Source organism: Ursus arctos, unplaced genomic scaffold (assembly GCF_023065955.2).
Source record: "Ursus arctos isolate Adak ecotype North America unplaced genomic scaffold, UrsArc2.0 scaffold_11, whole genome shotgun sequence".
NCBI lineage: Eukaryota > Metazoa > Chordata > Mammalia > Carnivora > Ursidae > Ursus > Ursus arctos.
The window spans coordinates 46349316-46374352 of NW_026622775.1; the positions used below are offsets into that span (position 1 = coordinate 46349316).

A 25037-nucleotide genomic window follows, 5' to 3' on the forward strand; every position below is an offset into this window, starting at 1 on the left:
TTTGACCATAGGAGACCTTCGATAAATTCAGACTTGGAATTCTCTCTAGAAATTTGTTTCTCTAATGCTTCGTTTCTGTCGTAATTATCGATTGAGACAGACATCATTGTCCTTTGCATAATTGTTCGCTCACTCTTCCTGCAGCAGTATTTCTTGAGGATTTTATGTGCCAGGCATTTTCGTAGGATATGGGGATAGACCAGTGATCAAATAGACATGATCCCTGATCTCGTGGAGTTTATATTCAATAAAGGAAACACAGATCACAGGCAGTAAAATGTAGGTAAGCATGTATCACTGAGGAAAGTAAAACATAGGAGGTGCTCATGGAAGGTCTCTCCAAGAAGGTGAAGTTTTCATCTGACTGGATTGCTGTTTGGTAACCTGCTCCGTGAAGATCAGAGTGCAGAGCATTTTTGTCATTGGAACAGCTAGTGCAGAGACCTAGAGTGGAAACAGGCTTTGGAGCTTTGTGTATAAGGAATAGAGAGAAGGCTGGAATATAGTAAGGGGAGAGTGGTGTAAGATAGGGTTGGAGAGGAAATAAGGGGCCTCCTCACAATGACATGACAATGATATACCACAATACTTTAATGTAAAAATCGTATTAAATAATATTAAAATATTTTTGATAAGGAAATGCTGGGTAGCCCTAAGCCAGCACTTTTTTTTTTTTTTTTTTTTTATATTATGTTAGTCACCATACAGTACATCCCCGGATTCCGATGTAAGGCTCGATGATTCATTAGTTGTGTATAACACCCAGTGCACCATGCAATACGTGCCCTCCTTACTACCCATCACCAGTCTATCCCATTCCCCCACCCCCCTCCCCTCTGAGGCCCTCAGTTTGTTTCTCATAGTCCACAGTCTCTCATGTTTCATTCCCCCTTCTGATTACCCCCCCTTTCTTTATCCCTTTCTTCCCCTACCGATCATCCTAGTTCTTATGTTCCATAGATGAGAGAAATCATATGATAGTTGTCTTTCTCTGCTTGACTTATTTCACTTAGCATTATCTCCTCCAGTGCCGTCCATGTTGCAGCAAATGTTGAGAAATCGTTCTTTCTGATAGCTGAGTAATATTCCATTGTATATATGGACCACAACTTCTTAATCCAGTCATCTGTTGAAGGGCATCTCGGCTCCTTCCACGATTTAGCTATTGTGGACATTGCTGCTATGAACATTGGGGTGCATATGGCCCTTCTCTTCACTACGTCTGTATCTTTGGGGTAAACACCCAGTAGTGCAATGGCTGGATCATAGGGTAGCTCAATTTTTAACTTTTTAAGGGACCTCCACACTGTTTTCCAGAGTGGCTGTACCAACTTGCATTCCCACCAACAATGTAGGAGGGATCCCCTTTCTCCACATCCTCTCCAACAATTGTTGTTTCTTGCCTTGTCTATTTTTGCCATTCTAACTGGCGTAAGGTGGTATCTCAATGTGGTTTTGATTTAAATTTCCTTGATGGCTAATGATTTTGAAAACATTTTTTCATGTGTCTGTTAGCCATTTGTATGTCTTCATTGGAAAAGTGTCTGTTCATATCTTCTGCCCATTTTTTGATTTGTTTATTTGTTTCTCGTGTATTGAGTTTGAGAAGTTCTTTGTAGATCTTGGATACCAGTCCTTTATCTGTAGTGTCATTTGCAAATATATTCTCCCATTCCGTGGGCTGCCTCTTAGTTTTTCTGACTGTTTCCTTTAAGCCAACACTTTTAGCTTAATATTTCATTTGTATACGTTACAAATTTTTATTCAGAATTTTATAATGAAAAAAAAGAATATTCTTTCTGTTATTTTATTATTTTAATTTTTTCCTTTCCCTTTCATGTGTCTATTACAAGTCCTAGGTGGTTTTATGATAACTAATCAGAACCAATAACCTTTTAGTACTCTGGAATGTGTTACTTAGCTTTCCTGTTCAGGAATTATCAGAGGGAGTAAATAGCCAGCATTTATTGTGTAGGGCACTGGACTAAGTGTATTGATTTGTTTAATCCTCGCAGAAACCTTATGAAATAGGTCAGTACTTCTCAAACTTTTCTTTTGTCTGCAGTTCATGCTAATGCATTTTATGTTATGATTCAGCAACAAACATCTTTATGTATAACAAGTTTCATCAGTTAATATTAGCATTGCAATATACTCTTGTTTTCTTTTAACTATTGGTGTCAGTTCACTAAGTAATTCACAACTCACTAGCAGATTGCAGTTCTCATGAAAAATACTGAGATGTGATACTTTACTGTCCTCATTTTACAGATGAGAAAGCTGACAGGTTAAGAAACTGCCCAGGTATTACAACTGGTGAGGGGCAGAGATAGGATTTGAACCGGGAGCCTGGGCTTTCACTCAGTTTGCTAAACTGAATTATATAGCAATACATACAATTTCCAGAATAGATTTGGCCCTCAGAGTCATTTCCATCTTGCTTCTGTGACAGGGAAAAAATGTTTATAATACAAGTACTACCTGTCGTCCACCTGACAAGAAGTTGACTTGATCAGTGTAAGATAGGAAGAGAGACAGGGGACCCTGAAGATTTAGGAATAGGGAATGAGGAGCTTATGTACCTTATAGGGGACTTTTAGAGCTTGGGGGTGGGGCACAAATGTCTGATTGGCACTTTTTATTAAGTAAAACTCTACTCTGTCTCCCTTCAAAATTCTCAGTAAAGTTACCCACCACTGATAATTCAAATATGGATTTGATTTTGGAGATTTAAGTCCAGCTTCAAAGGGTGAAACCAGGTCAGAACAGAGGCAGACTGTTGGTGCCAGCCATAACTGGGCAATACTGTAGTGAAGAAGTGCCATACATTCACTAAGAATTTATTAATTGCTTTAATAAATTATCCAGGGGGCTGTCCTGGATACAAGGGATACAAAGATGATTTAGATCTACCAAACAAACTTGTTACAAGTGTTGACTAGATTAGAAGAAAAGTATCTCGGTATACCTCTGTTGCGGAAAGAACCTTGAGCCATTCTACATCTGATTTTGTAGCCTGGCAAGTTCACTGCTGTTCATGTAGACTTGAAGCTCCGTGCAGGCAAATATATGTCTGACTTGTCCACCACTGCAACCCAGTTGCCTGGCACACCTGGCACATTGTACACACTCCAGCATTTGCTTATTGAGTATTGACTAACAGCCAAGTAATTCTTGTAGTATTTAAGAAATCAGGTCAAGGAGTCATGTAATGTACATCTACCTATAAAAGTGTAAATTAAAATGTAAAACTTCATATGGGGAAATGCCTTTTCACGTGATATCCATGAGCATAGTATACTATGTGTGCTGAAATCAATTTCCTTTGTCTGTGATTTGCCTCTGAAAACACTGACCAGCTTTTCATAGCACCTCATTTCCTTTTCCACTGGACTGAATGACATTTCAGTGTCTAATGCCTTAGCCTGAGGAAAGTAAAAGGAAAATAGTCTATCTCTTCTTTCATTCTTCCAAACTAGTGGACATCCATCAAGCAGCTCTGATTTGTAAGAATTCCTTTGCCTACCCTGAAAGGGACCAGTCCTTCCCTGCCTGTTAGAGAAGTCTGGGCTGTAGGCATCTAATCCTATATAGCAAAAAGAAGCAGAGAGAGGCCCCGAGGCAAGTAAGTAATCCAAGCAGAAAATACATTTAAGACTAGAGGTTGCTTTTTCGCAGCCAAGGGGAGTGGTGATGGGTTAGTGGGGGAGCTGGTTGGTGGAGGGAAGGAGGATAAGTATTGTGTATTTGGAGATAGGCAATAGGAGAGGGGATGCTCTGTGAAGAAACTACTTACTTGCCTAGATTTCACTTCAAAATAGGAGTGAAGAAGTAGTTAAGAGGACATGTAAATAAACATCGTGTGTAACATTAGTTATCAGGTAGCAATATAAACAGTTATGCTATGTGGACTATTTTTATCAGAAATCTGCATTCTGGTTAAGTGACTAATAATTATGCTGCCTTTGAAATATAGGGCCTGATAATTGGTGTGTTTGGTAGTCTGTAATCCCTATTTTAAAATTTATTTTCCTTCTTAAAGGAGTTTTCTTTGCGGTACAGAAGTCTTAGTAAGAGAGAAGTTAGAGTCTCCCCCTGCTGGATGTGACTGGTAGAACCTGAAAATTTAGGTCACTTGGCACATATGATTTTGTGTAGCTACATGAGGATTCATTTACCTCAACTTTAAATTTTCAACTTTTCTTCCTTATAGCCTCACTAAGCAGCCTTTTGATTACACCTTTTCCATCTCCAAGCTCCTCTACATCCTCTTCCAGCAGTTACCAGCGCCGCTGGCTTCGAAGTCAGACAACCAGTTTGGAAAATGGCATCATTCCAAGGAGGTGAGTTGCAAGCTTGTTCTTGCTGAGAAAGGTACTAGTTGTAGACCGCTTGAACAAACTGGCAGCGCTCACCTGTTGCTAGTGGAAAAAGAACTAAAACAGCTGGATTAGCTTCAGCTTAGGCTGAAAATGAGTAAGTTAGAAGTTTTATAAACAGTAAATATAAAAGCTGAAAACCAGTCTGGTTTGGAAGACACTGGGAAACATGAGCCGTGAGCGAGACTTGGTGTTAATTTAAAATGAGTATGGTCCCTCTTTGAATTGGCTCCCTTCCAGTTGTAGCTCTCGTGAGTTAGAAGGGTGGAATAAATCCCTTCCTTGGCTTACTGTGACACCAATGCGGTCTTTGAAAACATACGAACTCAAGAATTGTGACATACTGTTTTCAGAAAACTTAAATTCTTAAATGTGAAATGGTCATGAATCTGATTATAAAGATGGCATCGAGGTATATTCTTCCTTCATTGCAGTTGAATTTTAGATTTAAAGTTTACTTGTTTTAGAAAACATACGTTTTGGCTTATTATGATGTTACATCAGTAGCTTCCACCTCCTTCTCCCTATAACCCAAAACCTTAAAAGGGAATTAACATAGGTCGTATCTATAAAGATTTACATGTCAGTTGTTTGATTTAATGAGTCTGCTAGTAATCACTGTGTGTAGGGGTCTGTGAGGGTGTAAAGATGACTCAGATATACACCTGCATCTGTGGACCATTAGTATAGTTTATTGACTAGGGGAAGAGCATATACACATAAACAACAGCGCAAAGATGTTGAACTACAAATGCCGTAGGCGGGGCATCGAGTGCTTTGGGATTCAGAGGAGGGAGAGAACACTTGCTGGTGGTCAGGCGGGGAATTGGAGACCCCTTCATGGGAGAGATGGTGCTTAAAGGGCAAGCCAAGAGACGAGGGTCAGGGCCTGTGTGTAGCACATGTCAGGATGCTTGCCTCTCTCCTGTTGTTCTCACAGTCCTAGCAAGCTCGACAACAAGAAAAAAATAGAGCTGCTTCACTCACCGAGGAACTGCTTTGTGGTTGGTGGGCTTTGAGTGGAATGGTTAAGAGCTCAGAATTCGGTGTGAGGACAGGTCCTAGCTCTGCCGTTCACTAGGGTGTACATGACAGCGAATTAATCTGCATGCAAAGTGTTGCTTCCTCGTCCGCATTATCATCGTACTAGTACCAGCCTCACAGTGTTGTTGGGAAAGTTAAATGACATACAGCAAGTCAGGCCAAGGTAAGACAAGATATAGTAAAGAAAATATTGGCCAGTAGGACTTATTTACAATTATTGCCATCATTATGATTGCCATCACTGCAGTTGTCAGGAGAAGGCATCCCACCATCCTCACTGTCCTTACAACAGCTTCTGTGATTGAAGAGAATGATGGGTTGTAGAAGCCTTCCCCTTTAGACATCTCTTTACTAAAAATGTTTTTCCATCCCTTCAGGTTTTTGTTTTTTGTTTTTTTTAAGATTATTTATTTATTTATTTATTTGACAGAAAGAGCAGCCACAAGTAGGCAGAGCAAGTGGGAGAAGCAGGCTCCGCACTGAGCAGAGAGCCTGATGTGGGGCTCGATGTGGGGCTGGATCCCGGGATCCTGGGATCGTGACCTGAGCCAAAGGCAGACACTTAACCGACCAAACCACCCATGCTCCCCCTATCCCTTCAGGTTTAAATCCAAAGTTGAATAGCATTCTTCAGCCCACTCCTCTGAAAATTCTTCAGAACTCTAATTTGAATTGAGATCTGGCTTTGGGAACTAATGAATCTCTACTAAACTTACACCTAAAATAAATACCTTTGGTTCAAAAATGAAAATGCAGAGCCCCTTTGTTCAAAAAGTGGGGAAAAGGGCTGTTAAAGGTACTAAAATGTAAAGCTTTTCTTTTAAAAAATTTTACTACAAAATGTAATAGGAGTAGTGAAATATGAATTAAATATAAACTTACAAATTGCAAGAAATAATATTTTGGTATCATATTTTTACATAATATAATAAATAATAATGCTATATTTTGATTCATCAAGACTTCTCTGGCACACTTTTCTATCTTCATTTGTTAGGTTATCAAAATTTATACTTTTTAGCAACTTTGCTTTCAGTTGATATAATTGAAAGCAGCGTTAATCACTCTTGGCAAATGCAAGATGGCAAGTAATTTTTGACAATTTTTTGAGAAAGATCTTTCTGCTGATATAACTGTTACTGAAACTTTATGGGTTATGAAAACATTGGATTAAGTTTCTGATAAACTTTCAAAATATAAATTTCGGTACATCTAGATCTGATGATTCTTATGGAACAGTTTTTCTAAAAAGATTTAATTCTTCACACAAATCCATTTTGTTTAAGACTGAATTTAATTTTAAATGTAAATTTATACAAAGTTATTTTAATGTCTCCTCTGACATTTTCTGTAACTTATGGAGGTCTTAAAAACAACTGAAAGTGTCTTCATGAGTTGTATATAATTCAAAATGCCTGTTTTTGCATTCTATCACTGCATCTTGAATTAAAAGGAAAATTAATTTTAAAGTGGGCTTCCTTATTAATAATTTGTTTATCTGAAGCTTCATATGAAAATAGTGGGGTTTTTTTTCTGTCCAGTGCAACAAGCTTTACATTTAATTTGTTTCTATGCCTGTAGATACTTACTTTGCAATGTTGCAATAGTTTTCAAAACTGGAAATTTTGATAAAACTGAAGAATTCTGATTATTCCTGAATATGCTTTAGCGCAATGTCTACTGTAGTCTCTTTGTGATAATTTACTATCTTGGGGCTTGGGTCAGAGAATTAAATGTTTGTGCACACTCTATAGGGACAGGTTCCAATGATGAATGGGTAAGCTGGCCTCACACCATGGGTCACGGCACTACCCAAGTCCTTCCTCTCTCCCATGGCTGTGGTCGCTGCTGCTTCTGCTGCTGCTGTCACAGCCACCAGTCTGGGCTCAGGTCCCAGGTTTACCGCCTTGGGGCCTCCTGGCACCCTGGACTTTTCAGACATGTGGGTGTGTGCCTGGCTGCCCAGCCAGTGGCTCAGCGTCTGGGTTATATGCCCTTAGGCCTGAGCCCGCTGTGCACTCTGCAGCCCGGTGTCTTCACTGCTCATTCACATGCTTCATTGTCCCATCAGACTTCACTTCTAGAATACAGGCTCAAAGATAAAATTACTAAGAATTCAAGATGGCAACCGCAAAACATTAAATCAGGCCTTAGAGCCCATCCGGGAAAGGGACTCTGTGTGAGTGGGGTCTCATGCCCATGAAGCTGACACATAGAGAACGTCAGTGCAGCTGACATTTTGAATTGATCACTACGCCTGTGAAGATCCCTTCATTTAAAGATGTTGCAGTTGATCTCTTACTTTTGGCAGGTATGCAGGTAGGAAAATTAATTTTTTTCTGCTAGACAGAAGAACAGTGGGTTCCAAATATATGATTGCCTCTGGCTTTGAGAGAAAATTCACAGTAATCAAAAACTTCCTAAGAGAGTTAAAGGTAAAAAGGATGATTTCACAATCCTTAACAGTTGGTTGTGCACTGGATACTCCTGTCTCCAGGCCCCTTGCTGTGCCAGGTGGTAAATTTTGGTTACTGGATGGGGAGTCAAGTTTGGGCATTTCCCACCTGGTGGGGAAGTACCACCTGTAATAGAAGAGAAACTGCAGAGATTTCATCCCTTAGTGAGGTAAGAGAAACCCTAAAGGACCAAGGTATTAAATACCCAGAAGGGCTTTTGATTTGAATTATTTTTTTTAAAGATTTTATATTATTTTATTCAACAGAGATAGAGACAGCCAGCGAGAGAGGGAACACAAGCAGGGGGAGTGGGAGAGGAAGAAGCAGGCTCCTAGTGGAGGAGCCTGATGTGGGGCTCGATCCCATAACGCCGGGATCACGCCCTGAGCCGAAGGCAGACGCTTAACCGCTGTGCCACCCAGGCGCTCCTTGATTTGAATTACTAAATTGAACCAACCATATAAAGTTGCTGTGGGTTTGTTTTCTGACCTACAAAAATGGCAATTTCCTATGTCCCAATATAATACATAGATTCAGATTAAGTTCAAAGCTGACAAAAACAGACTAAGCAGCCCTGATATCAACTATAGATCCTTGAGAGGTACTTAAATAATCATAGTTTTTGCTTTATTTATGATATTGAGGTAAAAATAATGTATGTAAATACTTATTCATAAGTGTCAACAAAATTCTATTTGATTTTTTTGTAAGGAGAAAACTTAAGTGCATAGCAGTGGTCTTTCCTTGACCTGAAGTCCTGTCAGCTGGTGTGCTTGCTCCCACCTATTTTCTCTTCGTGCTCCAGCTGGCAGGATGTACCTGATGGCGTGAAGACAGCAGATGGATCCAACACGGGGCCGGGTCCCTGCTCACTGCCAATGTCTAGGCAATGAGCCTAGCTTAGAAGACAGAAACCCTGGGTTCTAGCTCCAGCATGGTCACTATGAAGCTTTCTGTTCCTGAAGCAAGTTGATGAATTCCTCTGCCTCAGTTTCCACATTTGCAAAAAGGCCTGTGTACCTTACGTGGTGACTTGAGGGTGAGGAGGAGACGATAAAGTATTAGGGTACATACTCAAATGCTTTAAAACATTCTGAAACGTTCTTTCATTGTGGAATAATCTCCAGAATATAATCACAGTACTGTGTGAACTGATTTATTCTAGTTTGTGTGGTTGATCCAAGACTACAGAATGAAGCTCAGTTGCTTTGGAAGTCAGTAGAGAGAGAGACAGCGAAGCATGTAAGAGCTATCCACACTGTTGCAGCTATGGAGATTTTTCAGAAATGCAGCAGGTGGCACTCTCTGCTACGTTAAGATGAGTTAGTGATTGTTTATAAGCGAGATGAAGATGAGGCACAAACCTGCATACGGTTAAGTGTTTATTACAATTTCATTATTAAGGACCACATTGGCTGAAGGTGAATGGACTGAAATGGTCATTTTACTTTTGAAAAAGAAGAGAAAAAATGAGATGCCAGACAAGAAAAGTGTTGCAAGGAAGTGTTGGCCATGTATAAGCTCAGAACTTCCTACATAAAAACAGAAATAAACGTGCAAAAAACAAAGTTACAGTACAGGTACTTTGGGAAAAGAAGAGTATTCGCCATATGAAATTTCATTGCATGAAATTAAGTAAAATTCTAAAAGAGGCTCAAGATTTTTTTTCTGATGAGCAGATGATTAGGATCTAGGAATTTTTCAGAAAAAACTGTTGATGGTTTGTTACAACGCACAGCATCTCCAGCAGCACCTGGAGTTCATGTCCTGCCAGTGGCGTGTGTGTTAGTGAGAGCCTAGTACTGATTTATCAGCCACATCTGCATCTCGGGGATCTTGCTTAAAGTTAAGAGGAACAATAGCATATCCTTTCTGAGCTTAGAACGAGATGTCTATCTCCTTTCCTTCAAAAGTAAAATGGCTTTGCTGACCATAAAACTTTTGATGTATGCATGTTTTCAAAGATATGGATATGTTTGAAATCACAGGAACATTATAGGCTGTGAGTCGTAGAGTACCAAATGAGTTTAAGATCAGGAGTATGAAGGCCAACTGCCTTGACTCCTGCCAAGCATAAGTAATTGTTTTGTGGTAATTTGTGGTAAAGAAAACAGGAAGGAGTACCCTCCCATATTGGCGGAGATAATGAGACTAAACAGTGAAAATCGGTGAGAAAGAGAAAGTTAATCGCATACCTCCTATGTGCCAGGCAAGGTGCTTTCATGTGCAATGTATTATGTACTTTGCTTTTGGTATCTTTGTGCAAAAAAAAAAAAATTATTTTCAGTTTTGCTGTTAGTAGCTATGAGGTAGTCAATGTTGGTTTTTCAGAGTAGTTCAGTAAGAAGCAGGGTTAGGTCATATTTGTGAGTCTTATCCCTTAAAATAGATTGAGAACATACTCATAATTTACTGGCTTCATGATTCTCCCTTTTCATATAAGCAGAGTCTCTCAAAAGAATCTTAAGTTTTTTTGAGAACTTGACTACCCAGATGAGAGATACATCTTTCTGCTTGGGGGATTTCCCAGAGAGCTTAATCAATTGCATGGCTTAATCTGAACATTTACTGGAGTTACTTCATCTAATGGTTTTAATAGCCTTGGGAAAGTAAGCCTCAACCACCAGTAAATTTCCAAACATGACGCATTGGTTAAACAGAATACCACAGGATCATTTCCCTTCTAATGTTCCTATCTATTGGTATCTATCAACCAAAACAAAGGGCCTGTGTTTTGAGTGACCAGATGTGTCTTCCCCCCTCCCCAAATACCACCAGTCTGATGTAAAATAATCCGAGGGAAAAAGACTAAGAGTCTAACAAGAGGACATTTAAAGTTACTTTTAGGTTTTATTTAAGTTTCTTTTCATGTTAGAAAATACCATGTGGTAAGTTGATGTTTTCATTTTTCATGACAGAGAATTAGAGAAGAGAATGAATTGGAAGCAGACAACTCTTGTTTAAGACTCTGAGAGTTCTGGGTTCGCTTTCTGAATGTCATCCCCTGGCATTACAGTTTATCCTCAATGTGATTTTTTGATGCATGGCAACTTTTCAAACTTACTTTTCCTTCAGGTCGACAGATGAGACATTCAGCCTGGCTGAAGAAACCTGCAGTTCTAATCCGGCCATAGTTCGGAGGAAGAAAATTGCCATAAGCATCATCTTTTCTCTGTGTGAGAAAGAAGAAGCACAGAGGAATTTCCAGGACTTCTTTTTTTCTCATTTTCCCCTGTTTGAATCTCACATGAACAGGTTGAAGAGTGCCATTGAAAAGGTAATAAGAATGTAGTTCTGGTGTCAAATAGAGAAGTGATTAGGGGGCTTTAAGGTAGCATCTCATGGTTTATGTATCAGATCACTTTTTTAGAGAAGTTAAATTGTAACAGGAATAGACCCTTAGGCACATTGATAGCAGATATCAGATACTAGAGTATTTCAGGAAAGGAGATCACTGCTTCCTGATGCCTTAAGTCATTACCACACTGAGTGTTTGGGTTATAATATTATTTTATTAACAAAAGCCCAGTAGTAGACAAGTTATAAAGGAATTTCTTCTCGGAGAGTAATTTGGTTTGTTTTCTCTTCCACGAAGGCCATGATCTCCTGCAGGAAGATAGCAGAATCAAGTCTCCGTGTCCAGTTCTACGTCAGCCGTCTGATGGAAGCTCTGGGAGAATTCAGGTATATCGGCAGCGTCTGGCAAACCCCAGAGGGTAAATTGATAAATGGCAGTAGCCACGGCAGCCGAGGGTCTAGAGATACATAGAGACCATTACGTGGAAGAATCACGGGGCCGGCGGTTATTACTGACCTAGCAGCTTCTTCCCTCAAGATGGAAATCGAGATCAACTGGAGCAAAAAGTTTAGGTCACTCAGCGCTGTGTAATCCACATTGCTGCCTGTCATCCAGTCTTTGATTGCTTTTAACAGGATAAATGGAGAAAACTAATATTTAGGTGTCTCTTACAAGTCTGTTATTTCATGTCATCCTCAAAAAAGCCCTGCCAGTAAGTACTATTAACTAGCCCCATTTTACAGATGTGGAAACCTGGGTTCAGGGCTGCTTATCCACAGCGTAGCTGGAGAGAGAGTGTATGTCAGGGATGTAAACCTTCCAGTCTGCCAGGATGATCCTTGTTTGTACCCAGTGTCCTCTTGCAAGTGTCCTGGTCTGGACACCAAATTATATGATCACCCTAGTGAGTCTTCGTTGTCAGTTTTTCATTCATGATCTTTGTACTCCTGAGACTGCTTTTCTATTGTCCTTGCTCCTGGTATCTGGGTGGGAAGGTGTAGTGTAGTGGGTGGGGTTCTCCTTCATGGTGCTGAGCTGGCGTTCTCACACCGTTTCTCTGAGCTGGTTTCTTGATGGGGAGTGGAATCACACTCCAAATGGGTCATGAGCTAATGAGTCAAACTGTTAACTCTGTAGCTGAAGGATAAAAATATTTTTTGCAGGGGATGCCTGGGTGGCTAATTAAGCGTCTGCCTTCGGCCCAGGGCATGATCCCAGGCTCCTGGGATCAAGCCCCGCATCGGTCTCCCTGCTCCACTGGGAGCCTGCTTCTTCCTCTCCCACTCCCCCTGCTTGTGTTCCCTCTCTCGCTGGCTGTCTCTCTCTGTCAAATAAATAAATAAAATCTTTAAAAAAATATTTTTTACAGTTCTTAGAATTTTAGAACACTTTTTTGATACTTAAGGTGAATTCTGTAATGCTTCTTGGAGCAAAATCCTCAGTAGTTTTTGAATCCTGGGTTATGTATAAAGTACTGAAGTAACACATCAGTCATTATCTGGTGGTTGTTAAGACCTAAGTCATATAGTTGAAAATAGCATGAAGTTGTGGCTAGTTTAATGAAAGTATTAATTTTTCAGAGGTCAGGAATCTGAAAACACAGAACCAGAGAGCCTCACTTGTTCATAGACAAGTCTTACTCTTTCTTCAGCAGTCTGCCCCTCCAGAAACGGTGACAAAGTAAAGTGTTAGCAATTGGAGACTTTAGTTTTAGTAAATAAATCCCAGTTCCATGTGACTTTAACTTGTCATTGCTGCCTAACTCAGCAAAGGTTTTTGGCCAAGGTGGAATTCTATTGCATCTCAAGCCCAGAAAATCAAGTCAGAATATGTCTCAGCTCTCTAACTTGGAGTGGATGTGTTCTCCAGTGGAGATCCCAAGCTAAGTTCGTGTGTTCTTTGAAATATGCTTGTGAGTCATGAAGCTTGCAGTAAAACCCTGGGCACCAGGTGTTAGGAGACCTGAAGTCTCATCCTGACCTTGTCGTTCATTGTTTTATACAAGTAACTTAACTTCTCTAGGGCTGTTTCTGAATTGGTAAGGTGATAGAACTATATTAGTCAGTTTTGCTAATAGCTTATAGTTCTAAGAATTTGATTCCGTTAATCCTTATAAAAACTCAGTATATATATTATAGTGAAGAAGAGCCACTTACTGTAGTTTTTCCATCTGAAATGAACAGAATGCTTTGGTTTCGAGAACTAAAGCACCAGCTAGCAATTGATGAGTGTTGAGTTGCCTTTGGTCACATTTTTGATATAGCATGTACTTTCTTTCTTCCTTTTGCCCCTTCCTTCCTTCCTTCCTTCCTTCCTTCCTTCCTTCCTTCCTTCCTTCCTTCCTTCCTTCCTCCCTATCTATCTATCTATCTATCTATCTATCTATCTATCTATCTACCTATCTAAACAGCTGTCAGGATTCCTGGGTGGCTCAGTTAAGCGTCTGCCTTCAGCTCAGCTCAGGGTCCCGGGATTGAGTCCCGCGTCGGGCTCCTTGCTCAGCGGGGAGCCTACTTCTCCCTCTGCCTGCTGTTCCCCCACTTGTGCTCTCTCTGACAAATAAATAAAATCTTAAAAAAATAGCCATAAAGTTCTATACTAGGCTTTGTGAAAACAAATTGCTTTAAAAATGAATATTTTATGTCAAGGGTTAGTATACCTTTTCTGTAAAAGGCCTCTGTCATAGCTACTCAACTTTGCCATTATGTAAAAGCAGCGACAGATAATATGTAAACAAATGAGCGTGGCTATGTTCCAATAAAATGTTATCTACAAAAAAGGTGGTGGTGAGATTTGGCTTGTGGATCATAGTTTGCCGGTCTCTGACTTACATACTGCTTGAATCCCTTAAGGGCCGCAAAGTTTCAGATTATTGTTTTCATCTTTATTCCTTTATACAGAGAGTATCCAAAATGATATTTGTGACAGCTTTGTGTATCCCTTCTCTTTTCTGTAGAGGAACAATCTGGAACTTATACTCTGTTCCAAGGATAGCTGAACCTGTATGGCTTACCATGATGTCCAGCACTTTGGAAAAAACCCAACTCTGCCAGCGCTTTCTCAAGGAGTTTACACTTCTGATAGAACAGATCAACAAAAACCAGTAAGCGTCAACTCTCTGGAGCCTTGAGTGCAACTTCCATAGCCAGTGTATTTGCTGCATGTGACATATTCTTCCTGCTTTGACTCATCTGGTTGTATTTTCTTCCATTTCTCCAAGGTTTTTTGCTGCCTTACTGACTGCAGTGTTAACCTACCACCTGGCCTGGGTACCGACTGTCATGCCTGTTGATCACCCACCCATTAGAGCCTTCTCAGAGAAACGCACCTCTCAGTCAGTGAACACGCTGGCCAAAACACATCCATATAATCCTCTCTGGGCACAGCTGGGTTAGTACCTAATTTGACTATTGAGAGACTCTGTGGGATGGAGTGGAGAAAATGCTTGAGTTTTTTGTGGATATTGGCTCTCCATCCCGGCGATTCAGGAGTTGTCATTGGGCGGACAGGCAGTAGGAGCCTGGCCCACAGATTCTAGTTGTAAGTCTGTATGTTCTTCTCCTTCCCACTGCTGGCAGCTTTGTTGTGCTCCGCTAAAGCAGTACAGGTCAACTGTTCTCCCACCTCTCTACCACAGTGGCAGTTCATCCTAGAGCAGGGTTTCTTAAGCTCAGCATCGTTATGTTTGGACTAGATCATTCTTTGGGGGCAGGGTTGAGGGGTGGGGGTGGGGACTGTCTTGTATGTTGTAGGATGTCTAGCAGCGTCACTGGGCTCTGTTCACTAGCTACCTGGGAAAAACTCCCTTTAGAGTTAGGATAATCAAATATGTCTCCAGACATTGTTCTTGGGCAACAAGACACTCCCTGGCTGAGAACCACTGTTTTCAAGGATGGACATGATAGGAAAAAAATAGAAAAAAGAAAGTAATGCACTCTAATTTTACTAGCTTTATAATTTTGGCTTATGTTAGGAACCTTGTCTTTCTCTGTACTGCTTCCTTGCAATTAGTTGGTGGTGTGTATTCCCTTACAGCTTCGTACTTAGGCACGGTATAGGAACCTCATGCTTTGGCACAGTTGGTTATAGAATTTGGGGCTTGTGACAGCAGAGTGGCCTATTTGGGTTCGTGTCTACTCTGGGACTTCTCACTGATCAAACAGAGAGTGGCAAAGTTATACTTGCTGCTCACTCTGATCTGGAGCCAATGCTGGATGCCAGGGATATGGAGTTAACACACATGGCTTAGCTTTGGGAAGCTAGCTGCCTAATGGAGGTGGCAGATTTGTATTCAGACGACCTCAAAACAACCTGATCACTCCTTCGATAGGAGTGTGTGGAAGGATGCAAGAGAGGGACAGTATAGTGTGAAGGTTAAGAGCATGCGATCCAGAGCTGGACTACATAGATCAAATCTTGTCTCCATGGGCAAGTGACTTCACTGAACTCTCTGTGCCTCAGTTTCATCATCTGTAAAATGGGATGATACTAGTTCATGGTTGCTGTGGGAATTAGTTCTACATACAGTACTTTTGTTATTTATGCTGCTGGTGAAGATATTGACATTAGAGGGACACCAGGAGACAAAGTGAGAAGATGGAGGGGATTTTCAAGGAAAGCATACTTGAGGAATGTTAAAAAGACATTTTCAGAAGCCTAGGGAGGCGCATTCTAATCTTAGAAAACAGCATGTTATAATAACAATAATGAAAGCTGACGCTGTGAGCCAGGCATTGTTTTTAGTGCTTTTTATGTTACTAATTTCTTAGATTCTCATTCCAAACCTACTACTATTGTCCTCATATTATAGATAATAAAGATGTCTTGCCCTTGTGCCCTGGTTGTAAGAAAGAGAGAATATGTCTCACAGATAGGGGGATAATAGGTACATGTTAAATGAACTAATTAAAGAATTTATGGATGTTAAAAATGGATTTAATACAACCAGTCAGTACTGAGCTCAGAAAAGAACTCAGAGCTTGCCTCGCCCTGGGTTATACAGTTCTGGGGAGGATGGAGCATTATTGTTCTTGTTATGGAACAATAGTCTTGAAAAAATGTAGTATCATTCAGTGGCAAAGGGAAGGGGGCTTGGTATTAAGGAAACATGGTGTTCCATGCTGCCTGGTCACCCATTTAAAAACAATGCTAATTAAGCAGTTTGCATTTAATTAGATAAATGTATCTGTCATTAGACATGCTTCTCATTTGAAATTTAACTAACTGAGAGCCATTAATTTCCTGTGTTCAGTATAACAAGGCAAAGTCCTTTCCCATTGGCTCACAGTCATCTAGTAGATCATGTATTATTTTTTTTAAAAGATTTTATTTGTTTATTTAGAGAGAGAGAGAGAGCATGAATGCACTCATGAGTTGGGGGGTAGGGACAGAGGGAGAGGTAGAGAGAGAATCACAAACAGACTCCCCACTGAGCTCTGAGCCCGACACAGGACTCGATCTCATGACCCTGAGATTATGACCTGAACTGAAATCAAGAGTCGGACACTTAACTGACTGAGCCACCCCGGTACCCCAGTAGGTTACGTATTATTGAAAGTCTCCAATCCTCCCTCCCTCAGACAATCTAGCCAGGGTCTGGCTATTGACAGCAGTGTGAGAGGGGCTGAGACCCTAGCACAGAGTCATGTGATAGCTTTGTAAAGCCAAATGTAAATGATGGTTGAGTTTCCATTATTACAGAAAATCAAGCGGCTTCAGTAATTTGACAGGGGAGCCACTTCTAATTATTATTATTTTCAATAAATATTTACTGAGTCACAATAAACAGGAAAATAAAAGTTTCTAGAAATACACAATGATGCGGATGTAATTTTAATCCAGGTTCCTAAATAATAGAAAGGACTTTATCTTGAATTATTTCAAAGGCTTATCTGAGCACTTGCCAGGACCGGTACCACTGCTGTGCCCACTTCTGCCTGGCTCCCTGGCATTGCCGGAGAAGGGAGGAGAGAAGCTGGAAGCAGCTAGCGCTTGAGCCCTTCACACCCTCCCTGGCTTAGGCTCCTGGAGCTCAGCCGTCCTCCCCTCTGCCTCACACGAGCACTCCACGCAGGGGCTTTCCAAATGGATCACCAGCCATTGGTGGGTTGTGGAAGCAATTTAGTGGGTCAAAAAAGCATTTAGAAGGGTCAATATAGTAGAAAATATCAGAGTGACACATATACAGTTTTGTAAAGTGTTTCTTTCAGAGGGTGAGTGAGGCTGCAGTAGAAATGCATTTCTCTCTTGGGATGGGTAGGTGTAGTTTGAAAGTCACTTTCCTGGGGCGCCTGGGTGGCACAGCGGTTAAGCATCTGCCTTCAGCTCAGGGTGTGATCCCGGCGTTATGGGATCAAGCCCCACATCAGGCTCCTCCGCTATGAGCCTGCTTCTTCCTCCCCTACTCCCCCTGCTTGTGTTCCCTCTCTCGCTGGCTGTCTCTATCTCTGTCAAATAAATAAATAAAATCTTTAAAAAAAAAAAAAAAAAGAAAGTCACTTTCTTTCACCACTGATGAAGGAGTTCCATGTGGGTCTCTCTTATGACACTAATGACCTCAAGAATTTGTGGAAGTGAAAAGCAGCTTTTCTCCTCATAAAACATTGGGGATCATTGGTTTAAATTAATATAAGTAAAAATGTCTGAAATTTCTTCATTTTCTTTTCTCCTAAAGTTTAAATTGTATTTTTCAGAATGCAGTGGAATTAGACTATAAATGAATAAGAAAAAATGATAGGGAGAAAATTCCCACCTGCTTAGAAATTAAACAACCCATTTAAGTAACCCAGAAACCAAAGAATACTTCACAAGAGAAATTAGAAGACAGTTGGAACTAAATAATAATAAAGATACAATAAATTACCATGCGTGGGATTAGGGAAACATTGTGTAAAGGGAACTTCATAGCATATATACGTGTATTAGAATGTCATCCAGGGGGCCCCTGGGTGGCTCAGTCGTTGGGCGTCTGCCTTTGGCTCGGGGCGTGATCCCGGCATTGCGGGATCGAGCCCCACATCAGGCTCCTCCGCTGTGGGCCTGCTTCTTCCTCTCCCACTCCCCCTGCTTGTGTTCCCTCTCTCGCTGGCTGTCTCTCTGTCAAATAAATAAATAAAATCTTAAAAAAAAAAAAAAAAGAATGTCATCCAGGAGTAAGTAGCCCTTAATAAAAATTTTGTCTCAGTTTCTTCTTCTGTCTCTGTTTCTGCCTCCATATTGCCCCCCACCCTCTCTCTGTTTATCACCCTCTCTTTACAGTGCTTCTGAATTCTCAGTTTCTCAGCTTTCTAGTTTCTATCTTTTCACCGTCTCCTTGATACTTTTTCTCCCCCTCACTGCTTTGCTTACCTCTTCACGTCTTTCTGCTTCTCTCAGGTTCTCTGCTGTTTATACCTCTTCACTGCCCACCTCCTCTCTTTCTCCTTCTAACCCTTTTCTCTGTCGCCTTCCTCCTTCTGGACTCCCCTCTCTTTTCTCTGGGCAGGCTCTGTCTCTTCCTCTGCCTGCTCTTCGCTCCTTCTCGTTCCTTCCCACTCCCTCCTGCGCCTTCCTGCTGGTGCCCTTTTGTCTCCTTCCCTTTGGGTCTCTCCTCTCCCCACACCCAGATCCCTTCCTGCTTCCATGCACACTCTGCCTTTGGCCTCTCTCTTTCACCTGCAGATAACTCTTTTTACCCTGTTTTTCCCACTGTCATCTTCTCATCTTCTCTCTTTTTAAAAGTTCAATTTATATTTTATTTTTTTGTTTCTTAAAGATTTTATTTATTTGTGAAAGAAAGAGAAAGCGCACAGGGCAGGCAGAGGGAGAACCAGCCTCCCTTCTGAGCAGGAAGCCCAGTGCATGGACTTGAACCCTGGCATGATTTGAGCCAAAGACAGATGCTTAACCAACTGAGCCACCCAGGCGTCCCTTAAATTTATATTTTAAATTGTGGTTTTAAAAAAGCCCAGAACATAACGTTTGCATCTTAACCATTTCTAAGTTCAGTAGTGTTGTCTATTCGCCCTCTTGTGCAACTTCTTCATTTTGTAAAATTATACTCATGAAAACAAAGGAATCTACTCTAAAATTAGTAGCTGTGTCAGCACAGGGACTCAAAAAATTGTCTTCCAGTTCAGGGTCCTGTAAATCTTGAATATTATAGGTCTGTTGTTTTAATGATACATTATTTTATGAAGGTTGACCCTAAAATAAAGGCACGGTTTTCACACATATTGCTGTCATTACTTTATATAGTTTAAATTATTATAAATTATATTTTAATGGCTTTCCTTGTTTTCTTTTTTCCATTTATTAGTTATTAAAATGTATAAAGCAAATGTTAATTGCATTGCTGAAAGACAGTATTGTCATTCTGAGTGGCCTTTCTTTCCTCTGTGGTTTTTTTGTACCAGGTTTCAGATCTGTAATGGTTATCTTCTTTATTAGCACTGAGACTGATTTAACAAGCATGCCCCATGGATTCCCGAGATGACTGTGACACCGTGCAGCAATGATCAGTCAGGAAAGTTTTCTCAAACAGAAGGACTCGTCCTAGCCTCAGACTATAGTCCTGAGCTATTTTTTTTTTTTTTTTGAATTCTTGATTTGTCAGTTGCAAAAGCCTCAAAGATAAAGCTCTGTTAACCTGTAGTCTTTTTTATAGAGAGGATCTTTTAAAGTCAGTTGTGTCCTGCCCTCTGTATGTCGTCAGGAGTGGTAGCCTGACACTAGGGAATGCTCTCCAGATGGTTCCCCGGGGGAGTACTTCCTAATGGTTTCCATCACTTTTTCCTGTCTTAATCTATCGATTTAATTAGTTTTATCTAGTATATGCCTTTATAGAAATGCATTCCCTCCTTTCTAGATGCATTTCTCAGATGAGTTCTAACTTCCTGAGTTCTTACTTATAACTGTACCCATGTACCTCCTCTCCTTTATTTAGTATCTTTTCAAGTTTTGATGTATTCCAGCCTTCTGATTATCCCCATAACGGTTTCTAAGATACAAACAAGATAAATCCAGGTGAAACACTTAGCATTGTGCCGACATAGTCAGTAAATGTTGGCTTTTTGTTATAAGTGTCACTGTTATTATCAAAGCATCAAATGTACAACTTACCAAATGTAATAAACTGATTATCAAATGCAATAATTTCAATAGCCACTTAAACACTTTGGATGAAAAGCTTATAATGCTGGGCTCATTGACACATTTGCCCTTATTTGGCCTTCTTCCACCTTTAAGCTAAATTTTTGTGGCTCATTAGGTAGTTTTTAATCAACTTGTCAGGATATAACTTATGGGACATATTTTCTTCCAGTAGAGTTTTCGTGTGAAGTGATAGAAAATACTCAGATTCATTATTCATGACTAAATGATTTCTTCTTGTTAATCAGATTGATTCTACTTGGGGTGTGTGTGGGGGGGAGTTCTGAGCGGCCATTTCATTAAGTATTTTGAATTGATTCACTGCACTTTTATTCAGAGATCTCTGAATTTGGATTTTACCCCAAGGCCTATTGTCCTGGGATTCTTCTGGGAAAAAAAAAACCTCATCATTCTAGTTTTTAATATACAGTATTTGATTTGGTCCCATACTGAGGCCGCTGGCTTTAGTGGGAGCCGGCCAGCCCCGTGAGCTGCCTGGAAGACCTGACAAGCACAGGGAGGGGCTGCGTACACCAGCACTGTACCCGTGCCCCGAGCCTGCTGGGCATCAGCCTTTCCAGGCGCACTTTCCATCAGAGAGGCAAAACTAAAACATGGTCATTACTGGAATTACCTTTCTGCCTCAGCTAGGTGTGTGAAGAAGCAGCTCTAATTTGGGAGTGTAAGTCGTCTGTCCTCTCGTAGAGGCTGACCTATCCATGACATGCCTTGCCCCAGACGACTTTTCTTTGTGTCTGTTTTGCTCTCTAGGTGATCTTTACGGAGCCATTGGCTCTCCAGTGAGGCTGACTCGCACTGTCGTGGTGGGGAAGCAGAAGGATTTGGTCCAACGCATACTTTATGTCCTGACCTACTTTCTCCGTTGCTCTGAGCTGCAAGAGAACCAGCTGACCTGGAGTGGGAGTCACGGCGAAGGTGACCAGGTGTTAAACGGGAGCAGCATCACCACAGCCTTGGAGAGGGGAGAAGTGGAGGAATCTGAGTATGTGGTGGTCACGGTGAGGAGTGAGCCTGCTCTCCTTCCCCCTCTCCTGCCACCTAGTATGGCTGAGGGAAGGAGCCCCAGGCCTGAGGGGCTGGATGTGTCCCCAGAGGGCTCTGACATCAGAGACCTGTGTTCTAAACCTGACAAAGAAGGACACAGAAGGCCAGAGCAGAGTTCTCAGGCCTGCAGCATGGGATTCCAAGAGCCAGGCTCGGACAGCTCCTGGAAACCTCAGGGCACATTTTGTGGGGAGGAAGGAAGTGAGAAGGAGGTGCCGCGAGATGGCTCTTCAAGACTCTCCAGCTGTGAAGGGCTGGGGGCAGGAGCGAAGGTCAGCCAGCAGACTGTCAGTGAGGAGTTGAAAGGGGAGATGCCCAGGAAACTCACAGACCGGTCACCAGCCTGGCCTTGCCCTGACAGACATTCCTGGGAGAAACCTCCCTTAGAAAAGGTCACTTTCCAAATTGGAAGCTCCGTATCTCCAGAGTCTGACTTGGAAAGCCGCACCAAAAAAATGGAGAAGCGTCTCTCGGCCTGTAGACAATATCTGGAGTTAGCCTGCCATCCCTCGGCTAAGCCCGGGATGGACGCCGACATGCCTCAGGACCCGCAGGTTTCTAGGTGCTCCTTCACACCTGGCTTCCAAAACAATGTCCACTGTCCTCAGAGTCCATCTTGTGAGAGGGATGAAGGTGAATCTGAGAGGGATTTTGCCGCGGACAGAGGCATGAAAACCGAGGCTGTGGCAGATGCTGCTGGGCAGCCTGACCAGTCTGCTGACTCGCTGGCACCCGAGGGCCGTGCGGCAGGAGCTGGAACGAGGCCGCTGGAGGAAACAAGACGTTTGCATTTGAAGGCTGCAGAAGGACCTTTGATGCAGCCTGTTCCAAGCAGGTGTGCACAGCAGGCCTCTGGCTTCTCGGGCACTGCAGATGTCCCCTGTGGGGATGCCGACAGGAAGGCCAGCTTCAGGATGGAAGGAGACATTCCCAGAAACGAAAGCTCAGATAGCGCTCTTGGAGACAGTGACGAGGAAGCGTGTGCGTCAGCCTCGCTGAATCTAGAGCCCAGCGATGACCGCACTGAAGGGTCCTTGGAGGTGGAGCTGCCTCTGCCAAGGTAACACTGGCAGGTTACTGGGAACCGGGTTCAGGTGCGGTTCTGACTTACCACGCGTGAGCACGTTAGGTACTGTCGGCTGTTTCACACATAATGGGTTTTTTCCTCAGAGAGGAGCAGTGTTATCCACCCGATGCACACAGCTTCAAGCCCCCCCTTTCTCCGAGGGCCATCACTGTGGCCTAGTGCATCCGAGTTCTCTGAGGGAGGAGGCAAGTTGTTGCCTTCGCAACTCTTGTGACATTTGGGGAAGCTAAAGGATACGGTGGAGGTGGTGGCGGCGAGAGGGGTTTTAGTTTTCTGTCATCCGCGTGGAAGTTAGATGGCTGGCAGCAGATGCCTTGCCTCGGAGGTGGTGGATTCCCCTCACCGTGTGGCTTCTCTCCTGCAGGTCAGAGCAGCAGGAAGGGGTTGGGAAACAACACCTCTTCCTTAACACTCCATCAGGTTGATTATTTGGTCTGTGATGACTGAAAGCAGTAATTAGAGATTTCTTCTGTTCTTCTGCACTGTCGTGGGCACCACCCTGTGCAGATGTGTCGAGTTCCTAAAGCCAGGTTTTTGGCAAGTTTCCCCCCTCGGTAGACTTTCTCTTCCTTCACTCTCTTGACACAGACGGCCTGGTAGATGTTTGATAGGAGGTTCAAGAACAAACTCATAACCAGCCATCAGAATACTGTTTTTTCTACCATTCCATCCAAAAAAAAAAACAAAACATACTTTTTCTCTTCCTATCCCCTTCCTTTCCCACGTCGACGATCCACTTCCTGGAGGATTGGTGAAATGGACCACCCTGGATCTATTTTTCTGACCTGTGTTACTAGGGTTTTTGTTCCAACTGTAATGCAAGAAGGGAGTACATTTTTAATTGTGTATTCTAATGGACCAATATTGTTTTAGGTCTCAGAGCATCAGCAACCCAAATGTAAGAAACTTTGGCCGCTCACTTCTGGCAGGTTATTGCCCCACGTACATGCCTGATTTGGTGCTTCATGGGACCAGCAGCGACGAGAAGCTGAAGCAGTGTCTGGTGGCTGATCTGGTCCACACAGTCCATGTAAGTGATCCCATCTTGGAGCCCCTGACTGGTGACACGATGTCAGCCAGGGTCTTGGCGAGCAACAGATGTTTAGACTGAAGAGTGTGTAATTACAGGATTGTTTCTAGCGACGCTGGCAAGGACTGGTGAAGCACCCAGGGGTTAGCAACAGCTGAAAGCTATGAGCACACCTGGGCCTGATGGATAAGTGGGGCGCAGTAACACAGAACTGTGGCCACCTCACCACACGAGCACTGAGGAGGGTGGAGGATAGCTCCCTGCCATCTCTTGCCTTCAGCCTCTGAGCTCTTCTGTCCCTCCCATTGGCTGAGCCCAGCTGGAAGCCAGAGAGCAAGGTCAAAACTGACGCAGATACAGTCCCGAGGTCCACAGAGGTCAGCCTCCTGGGGCCAGCACAGGAGAGAGAAGGGCAGAGAGTGGATCTGGGGGGCACATAGGCTGGGCAGAATAGAGTAAACAGCACAGATGGTGACAATTATATGCCGTCACGGGGAGGACCGAAGAGATGTCACATATGGTTTGCTTTTTATCCGATCCTTACAAGTTCCTAAGAGTAATTTATTTTAACTGATTTGTCATTAAGTTCACTTTGATGGCTGCACGAGGATGACTGTATAAAGATTAACAAGTCTTACTGGAAAATTGCCTTGTGGCTGCCGTTAAGTGCTTTTCTGCTATCTGCAGCATGACAGGAACTGAGCAGTTAAGGAAACTGTGTCAGTCTGATGGGCCTGTTTTTAATTGAGCTGCTATTGGGCAGATGTGCAAAAATAGATGCTGTGCATTGGAAACATACTGTGTCTTGCGCAATAGGGAAAGTCTTCACTGCATTAAGAAAATTGGAATTTGGCTTGTTACCTACCTGCTCACCCAACAAGTATTTTTTGAGAGGTGGAGCAGAAGGCACGTATCTTATCTTTGGCCTTGAGCATCTCCTCTGTGAAGACTAAACATACATCAGACACAGGCCAAACAGGCTAAAGGTATTTATGTGAAATGGGAAGAAGAGCTCAGTTAGTGAAGCCGATGCCCTCATAAACCCCCCTGAATGGGGAGGGAGAAGAGATAGGGAAGGGGTGACTAGAAGCTGGGAAGGCCAGTCCAGTGTATACATTTACACCCAAACATTCCTAACTCCACCCTGCTTTGTGGTCAGACACCACCCCTCACCAGAATATTCCAGGAATGAAGCTACGAGGTTGCTTTCTTCTCTTGTAAAAAATGTCATAACATTTAATTTTCATAGTTGTAATGAACACTGTATCCTTGTTTATCATTTCAGAGGTCCCTACGTCAGTGACATTAGAATAAGAACAGTGTCCTCATTGTGTGATACTGTATAGGTTGTCTTGAACCGTGGAAGTCTCAGTGATGTTAGAGACTCGCATACATTCTGTAGCCATTGGTGGCATTAAGGCAGGGAAGTAGAGGCCTTCCTTTCCTTTTCTATCAGCGATCTCTGTGTTTATATCCATATATGCAAAGCCTGTGGGGTTTTTCTTTCTGTTCTGCTGTCAGTTTGATTTGTAAGAACATTGGTGTTATG

General features: G+C 42.2%; 1 protein-coding gene across 6 annotated transcripts in view; it reads left to right on the forward strand.

The window, feature by feature from the left end:
- FNIP2 (folliculin interacting protein 2) overlaps window positions 1–25037 on the forward strand; it is a 132628-nt gene that overhangs the window by 84439 nt on the left and 23152 nt on the right. For all 6 annotated transcript variants that reach the window (XM_026499566.4, XM_026499567.4, XM_044384400.3 and 3 more), the window contains 7 exons: window positions 4214–4343; window positions 10955–11156; window positions 11475–11563; window positions 14134–14280; window positions 14398–14567; window positions 21078–22431; window positions 23332–23488. In XM_026499566.4, coding sequence (XP_026355351.3) covers window positions 4214–4343; window positions 10955–11156; window positions 11475–11563; window positions 14134–14280; window positions 14398–14567; window positions 21078–22431; window positions 23332–23488 — 2249 coding nt within the window. The remainder of the gene's footprint in view (window positions 1–4213; window positions 4344–10954; window positions 11157–11474; window positions 11564–14133; window positions 14281–14397; window positions 14568–21077; window positions 22432–23331; window positions 23489–25037) is intronic.